Here is an 8490-nt window from a genome sequence, read left to right on the forward strand (position 1 = left end):
TACCCGTAATTGTTGAATTATTCTATGTTACACAACGTATACAATTTTCAGATAGTAATACTCGTTTAATCTACACAACTCAACCAGATAAAACCACCCTGTACAAAATATGGAGGAGGGTATTATTCCACGAATAATAGGAGTGTCAATTCGGATGAGTTGGGTGGGTTGAGTCGGGTTGAGCAGTATTACTATTCAAAAATTGTTCAACCCGAACCCGAATAAACCCGATCAACCCGATTTTGAAATTTTTTTAAATTTTTTTTAAAGAAAATTAAATAAAATTCAAAAAAAAATAATATTTTAATTTAAACACATAATAACAAAATCTCTCTCACATATATTATTTAAATTTGAAGGTCTAATTGTAAAAAAATAAAATATATTTACTAAATCAAATAAACAATTATTTAAAAAATAAAAAATGTTCAAAATAAATATTAAATTATGAAAATTTATGATATAAATATACAAAAATATTTTTCAGACATACAATATATAAAAATGTATATAATATTTATTAATTATATTTTTTTTGACCTGAACCCAACCCAACCCGATAATTTTTTTCGGATCAGCTATCGGTTCTAATCCGATCTGACCCGAACCCGAAAATCCCAAACTTAAACCTAATATTTTTCGGATTGAACCGTGTCGGGTTGGTGAGTCATGTCTGATTTCACATCTCTAACGAATAACGTAGCCTAGTTAAGAAGCAATAAGACAAATAATTTCCAGTCTTGGGCTCCAATTTTCAGGATTTGTCCAAAATTTAAGTACAAGGCTTTAGGAATTTGTGATTAAAGTGCATAGCGGATGTACGAATTTGTAATTAAAGTGCATAGCGAATGTACATCCAAATGTTTATTAAGCAACTATCACATATAAGTTACCAATAAACGTGTAGTTCGCTTGTATGCACAGATATACCCGGAAATTGGGTGGATCATTTGGAATAGGTCACGAGTGATGTACTAAATGGATATGGTGTAATAATAACAAAAATAACATATACAAAAAATAATAATCAAAAACTTAAATATCCAGGCACCAATGGCATGAACAAATTCATATTGAAACTACAAAAATGGATACTGGGAGTACAAAATGACATAAAAAAAACTCAATACTGTATGCGCGGCGTTAGAAAGTATTAATGTTGATCGTATACCATATGTTGGAGTTAACGCTCACAGAAAAACTGGAGCCATTACAAGAGTTATAGTCGCGAGCATCTTGATCAGAACGTGAATTGATGGACCAGCAGTGTCTTTGAATGGGTCTCCGACGCTGAAAAATATTGAAAAAACACAATTATCACCTCGTCTTCAATTTACAGGCGTGATGTGATGATTGGTATAAAAAAAACATAGATCAGTACTTGTAGACGTGAGAATATTAGTGGGTTTTTTTTTTAAAGTGATAGCCCTTTTACTGAATATTACTGAAATTTGATTCAAAATAATATATACAAAAATTTTGCCAGCAATCTAGATAATTGACCAAGTTATTTGAACAGTATACACTTACGTATCACCGGTAACCGCTGCTTTATGGCAATCACTGCCTTTGCCTCCGAGAGCACCTGTTTCTATGTATTTCTTTGCATTATCCCAGGCACCACCCGCAGTGTTAAGGAAAAGAGCCATGAGGATACCAGAAACAGTGGCAAACATCAACATGGCTGCCACAACTTTGGCGCCCAACAGAGGCTGACCAGTATAATGCCCCAGCACTCTGAATACCAAACCTGGAAAAACGAGAAGATGCTTTTCATTTAATCATTTTTATGGGTAAAACAGGCAGATCCTACTTAATGACCACAATCACAAGTATCAGAAGGAAGCCCTATTTATCAAGCCATGGAAAACTGTGCAGGTTTTACGTTCTATAGAATGTATATTACACTTGAAATCAATTGGCATCAGCTTCAAAATACTAGTCCACTCAAAGGCATCATATTGCTTCTAAAACGCCAAGGTAAACCTCCTGTTGATGCACCATGCAAAATTATGTTGCATTTTCTCAACATTATGGTCGCATTTTATTACTCGTGAAGCATTGGAATTTGGAACACAGATGTAGAGACAAACCAACAACTACAGGAGATATGATGGCCAAAGCTCCAGGCTTTATCATCTCCCTTAAAGATGCAGCTGCAACGATAGAAACACATCGAACATAATCCGGTTTCTCCTTGTAATACTGAAAGAGAAATGGTAGATAATTTGTTACTATGACTAAGATGAATCATACGAAACTAGAAGTCCAAAAGAAAGTAAGCAGGATACAAACCATGATGCCAGGTCTCTCAATAAACTGTCTTCTTACTTCATTCACAACCTCTTGTGCACTTCGGCCAACTGCGGAACAGGCCCAAGCACTAAAGAGAAATATAAGCATAGAGCCCAACAGTCCACCAATAAAAACTTCGGGAATGGCAATGTCAACCTGTAAATGCATTACAAGAGAAGAAAAGATCTATGACTAAAATGAAAAAATGACCATATGACATAAGAAAATAAATATACAATTCCAGGAAACAGAAGCCACAAAAAATATAAGGCTACAAGTTGCAAGATTGAGAGAAACTACCTGATTAAAGGGTAACTGTGAAAATGCAGATATTTCATCCATATAAGCACTAAACAAAAGAAAAGATGCCAGTGATGCAGATCCAATGGCAAAGCCCTTGGTGGTAGCTTTTGTAGTATTCCCAACTGCATCGAGAACATCAGTAATCTCCCGGACACTTTCAGGCTGTAAGAGTCAAATGTTCCATAAAGTCTCATATAAAGATCACTTTCAAAACCATAAAAGTTTCTCACAGAGTATTATCCTCGCCTAATTAAAAGACAAACCCCACATACACAGGTAAACATTACAAGGTATTGCTTTGTACCTGCTGACTCATTTCAACAATCCCTCCAGCATTATCAGCTATTGGACCAAACATATCCATGGTAAGAACATAAGCTGCTGTACTGAGCATTCCCATTGTCGCAACAGCTGTTCCAAATAATCCACCAGTTGGGTTTCCAGATTCGTCAACCAGTCCTGAAGTCTGGCCCAGCCAAAATGCTGAAATAATAGATATGCTTATCACGAGAACAGGAAGAGCTGTTGACTCCAAACCCAAACTAATCCCAGCAATTATATTTGTTCCATGTCCAGTGGAGTTGGAGAGGGCTAAATTGCGTACAGGTTCATGCTTGTAGTCGGTGTAATATTTGGAGATCCATACAAAAATATAGGCCATCATAATCCCAACCAAACCACACAAGGCAAAGTTCAACCAAGCAGAAGGTGCTTGGTCGGTATATAGCATCCAGCGTGTGCACTGCCAATACATAGCACCATCACCAGATTGAGCAAGTGAGAGAAGCGCCAGGAATGAGAAATACATGCATGCACGCAGACAAAAAGGGGAGAAGGAAAGAGAGAGGAAGAGGGAGAGAGAGAAATAAAATCACACATATAGAAGAATCCTAAGAATGATGCTCCAAGAATCTATAAAAAAATATTACCAAACCAAAAGTGATAACAGCTAGGATTATTGTCATAGAATATCCTTTCTGAAGAACTGACATTGGATCCTCTATAGTACCAATGACTCCAGAGTCACGTGTATTCCGAATGGAAAAGATTCCCACTGATGATATCACCAGGTCAAATGAGTGAACAACGAGAGGAAACAAAATGAATCCCGATGGATCTGCATGCAATTGATAACACAGCAGCCACTTAAATTTTGTTTGGCAATGGCAGAACAATTATCATGTAAAATCATCTCTTTATATGTATCCGGACCAGCATTGCATAGTCCTAAAGATAAAAGCAGTTGAAAATACGCCAAAAATGTAACAAAACTAGATTAACAGAGAGATTTCCGAACATTAACCAAAAAACTAGCAAAACATAAATTTCGATCAAGGGGTGAAAAGCCAGGGCCGTAATTTCTTTCAAGTGCAAAAGACTCTGGAGAGAAACACAGCTACCACTCAGGTAATTCTATAGAAGATGATTCACAATGCAAGAAGAATACTGCTGTTATATGATCTTAAGACAACTAATAACAGCAGAATTAAGAACGTCCATCCCTGGTGTATTCACCATGGCAGACATACGGACCTGGAGAGCCCATAAAAATATTATCTGTGAATAGAAGGCAGAATGATCTTATTTGTGACTATGATGCAGGAATATGCCACAATATCAAGCCAAAGGCAACTCAAATTTACCATGGATTGTCATGCTAAATCTCCCTCGCACGTTGCTAATAGAGAACAATTATTGTAGATCACATAACTATCTCCAAGCAGATTACTTAACAGATAGAAATTTCAAAGTCCCAAATGATGTCAGTGCATCCAAACGGCAGATATCACAAATAGTATCGACAAACTCAATTATAAGCACAGATATATACAAAATGAATCCATGCAATTAATATACAGACGCTAGAAGCAACTTAAGACACTCGCCATTTCATTTCTGCCCAATATTCAAACTTCAACACATTAGACTCAGAAAATGACCACTTGCCTGACATTATGTTTCCCAAAAGAATAGGGCTTACAATATTTCCCATCCTCCAGGAAATTATCCTTCCTAATACAGCGAACAAAGAATAAAATCCTGTTAACCATATTCAGCTCAAATGTACTAATCAACCCCAAACACAGTTTGGCTCTCTAGTCCTTATTCAGGCTTCTGCCGCTCCTAATTACCAACTACACTGTCTCACCAGCTCTCTATATTTAGACATAAAAAAAGCAATCACATAATGCTAGACTGTGTGTTCATGTAACCTATTACCACAAGATAAACCAGATTTAACCACTGAGCCTGAGAATAATGTTAGTAGGAAATTTGTTTTTACATTCACGTTCTGACGTTCAAAATATTTGTGAAGTTGCCTATTCTCATGGATTTAGACTCCTTTTTTAGTATTAAAAGACAACTTGCCCTGAGTTTAAAATGAACCAGCGCAGCAGCAGCTATGAGTTACAAAGATATGCTACCAAATATACAAGGCCATACATAATCCATAAAGACATATTTCAGAAGGCCGCCAATTATAACCTGAATAAGTTAGTAAAAGAAATTGGGGAAGAGGTGCTAGTTGCACATGATACCCAACAAAATTTCATTTTTTCAGGTATGATCTGTATTCAGGTTTAAAATATTTGGTGTATGCAATTATCTCTCATCTAAACCCTGCAAACGCGGTCCATCGCCCATGAACACATGCTAAAGAATGTGAAAAGAAAGTAACATTTGCAGGTATGGTAAAAGCCAAGTTCATACCTTCAATTTTACAACGTTGTACCATTGTTCCACCAAGAATCATTGCACTGATTATTTCTGCAGCAATACTCTCAAACAGATCAGCACCGCGAGCAGCACAATCACCAACATTGTCTCCAACCTTTAACATACCAAATGATGCGGTCAGTCATAAGAACCGAAGCAATGCTTTCCAAAGCTCTCACTAAATAAGATCTAGTACCTCAATCATAGACTTCTAAATATTGTGAAAAAGACAAATCGTGTCTGTAAGTTTGACAATCTCCTACGTGTATCTTGATTCTTGACTGTTACAACCCAAAATGTAAATAAATGTAAACAATGAAATATAGCATGACAAACTGACCAAATCAGCAATTACAGCAGGATTACGAGGGTCATCTTCAGGAATACCCTGCTCCACTTTCCCAACAAGGTCAGCTCCAACATCAGCTGCTTTTGTAAAAATTCCACCACCCAGCTGAGCAAAAAGTGCAACAAATGAAGCTCCAAAACCATATCCGACAAGAAGAAGTGGCACTGGGAAAGGAATGAAAGGCCAGAGCATGGAGAGCTTACATTGGTTGCCAAAAAAAAAACAGCATTTCGAAATTGACAAAAATGTCAGAAGATGAGAGAGAGAAACTTACAGTCGGTAACCTTCATTGCACCAGGCGAGCCCACGCCCAACCAAACATAAAATGTCGAATAAAGTATAGCAATACCAATTACAGCCATACCAACAACCACCAAAGCCGAAAAACCACCAGCACGAACAGCAATCTGCACAAGATTGATGATAACTCATTAAAATTTTTTCTAGTTACAAATGGTGAAATGTAGGTCGACATAAAGAGTAAAAAACCTGCAATGCCTCTCGAGCAGATCTTCTAGCTGCACTTGAAACTCGAACATTCGCACGCACAGAGACCCACATTCCTACATAGCCAGCAATACCAGAACACAGAGCTCCAAGAAGAAAAGACGCAACGGTAACAAATGCAGTTGTTAACCTGAAATCATGGTTAATGCATTTCAGGAAGTTCTCTGTCCATGATGTGCTAACTTGCTGTTTGAGGAGAAAAAGAAGGCAAATACCATATAAAAAATAGAAATCCAAAATTACCTCCCCAAACCAGAAGATTCTTGTTGAGGAGTGGTACTGCGAAACAGGTATATGCTGAGGACCACTAATCCTAGTAAAATAGCCATCTTAGAGATAGTTCCATATTGTGTCCTAAAAAAACCTTCAGCACCGTCACGTATAGCATCTGATATCTGCCAAGAAATACAAGAAGCTCAGAATACAGAAACGAGTGATTAAGAATAATAAAAACATGTTTCAGTGTGAAGGAAGAGCAAATTAAAAATGGAAAAGATGGTAAAGGAAAACATTACCTGGACCATCTCAGGAGGCCCCTCATCCTTACTGAGAACCCACTTAGTAAGATACGTTGACAAGACAAAACTGACTATGCAAACTGAAAACACAAATACAATAATCGGGGAGGTACTCGCACCAATATAAAAGATAATTCCAAGTCCCAAGAGCAGAAGCATAAAAAGTACACGAACATTTATTCTCATGAAAATACGAAAGATCTGCAGAAAGCAATAACAAGTAAATATGTTAAAATGAAAACAAAAAGCACAATGTTCGAAGATCGTTATAAGAATAATGGAACAAACAAAGAATAGTAAAACTAAAGCAGCTTTGCTGAGTTAATTCAATGTACTACATCCACTAGAGAAGCAACAATTCTCAAATTGAATATAAGAATCCACACTAAATTTTTATTGCAACTTTTTCTTAGTACTACAATTGATGTCGAGAAAAAGATCCTGAAGATTATTCAGATTCGAATTGAAGGTGGTGAATAGGCAGGCAAGTTTATCCGCTGTCAGTCACTTCTAAGCCCATATATAGACAAGGAAGAAATTCGTAGGATCGGAAGCACATTTATCTCCTTGCACCCATAATAAGAAAATAAGATAAAGATAGCCCATAGAGGAAAATTGATAAACCTGACAAAACAGGTTTTTCACGTAACATCTTATTTTACTTTGGCCGCACAATGTTTTTCTTAGTTGGACAGGCATGCAATTCAAAAACTATCACACGCTACAAAACTTTATCCCTCAATGATGACTTGTAAACAACCCATTGGATGTTATTGTCAATTATCACTCGAAAGAAATTGTGCTGGGGGGCGCATGCAAGGAGACAAGGTGCTACTTTGACTACTCAAGAGGAAATAAATGTCCTCACCAATGGCATGTAAGGTTTGCCTCGCATATTAGGGAATGTCCTTGGCCTGTCTTGATAAGACACCAAGTTCCCACCCTCCACGTCCTCATTCATTGCTACAGCTTGGAAGGAGTTCACCCTCCGAGCTACAGGGTAAGGGTTGAACTCGCCACCTTGGGGCAAGTCACCCCCTGAACCTGGTCGCTGTATTTTGAAGTTTGTTACTAGACCAACGGATTTAGTAAACTACGCGGGTATGTGTGAAGAAACAAAGAGATTGTGCTGCTTCTCTTTTATCCCACCAGTTTAGTTGTTAATTTCAATCCTTCAGTATGATCAAATTGCCCTGAAAAAAAGAAACAGACGCATATTCATATATGTCAAGCTCAAAAAAACTAATTTCGCAATCAAGAAACTGAACAATACTCAAACCCACATTCCTTCTGACTAAAGTCACTATAGTCAGAACAATTATCCTCAAAACTGCATTAATTGTCAGCCTAAAAACTAATTTCCGAATAACATAGAAGGAAGCTAAATCCAAAATTGGAGAAGACACGTAAATCTATAAGATGAAAAAAAAAAAAAAACAAAAAAAAAAAAAAAAAAAAAAAAAAAAAAAAAAAAAAAAAAACCTGCGGTTAAGAGAATTCAAACATCACCATCAAACAAATAGATTAGGCGCCAATACACTTAAAGATCATCCCTACAAGTGCTCAAAACTCTACAATTACTAATCAAACATGAAAAACAATCAGAAAATTACCGACAGGTGATTATCCAGATTGCGTAGAGGAACCGAATATGAGCTGAGATTCGCAATTCGGGGAGAACAGTTGTCAAATCTACGGCGGAATCTGCTCGCCTATTATGCCGTTGAGTGGTGGTGGTAGTGATGTTCGTGGAGGGTTTTTAACATCTCCGCTCCACTACCAACTTTCTAATTTGTCACG

The 8490-nt window shown here is 37.0% G+C and overlaps 1 protein-coding gene across 10 annotated transcripts; it reads right to left on the bottom strand.

The window, feature by feature from the left end:
- Window positions 1-995: 995 nt before the first annotated feature.
- LOC140980704 (pyrophosphate-energized membrane proton pump 2) lies at window positions 996-8490 on the bottom strand. Of its 10 annotated transcripts, none has more exons than XM_073446714.1 (16): window positions 8304-8490; window positions 7559-7883; window positions 6688-6891; window positions 6416-6567; window positions 6155-6302; window positions 5940-6072; window positions 5657-5829; window positions 5513-5527; window positions 5311-5431; window positions 3528-3715; window positions 2903-3340; window positions 2596-2760; window positions 2296-2451; window positions 2094-2205; window positions 1531-1750; window positions 999-1290 (listed from the first exon to the last, which is right to left on the bottom strand). In XM_073446714.1, exons 2-16 carry the CDS (start codon window positions 7649-7651, stop codon window positions 1191-1193), a joined length of 2418 nt encoding a protein of 805 aa, XP_073302815.1. In that variant the 5' UTR covers window positions 7652-7883; window positions 8304-8490; the 3' UTR covers window positions 999-1190. The 10 variants fall into 10 exon arrangements, with proteins under 10 accessions (XP_073302817.1, XP_073302815.1, XP_073302818.1 ...); XM_073446717.1 differs by having other exon boundaries at window positions 1000-1290; window positions 6688-6718; XM_073446721.1 differs by having other exon boundaries at window positions 1002-1290; window positions 6688-6761; window positions 8304-8489.

The sequence above is a fragment of the Primulina huaijiensis genome, chromosome 7 (assembly GCF_012295235.1).
Source record: "Primulina huaijiensis isolate GDHJ02 chromosome 7, ASM1229523v2, whole genome shotgun sequence".
Lineage (NCBI taxonomy): Eukaryota > Viridiplantae > Streptophyta > Magnoliopsida > Lamiales > Gesneriaceae > Primulina > Primulina huaijiensis.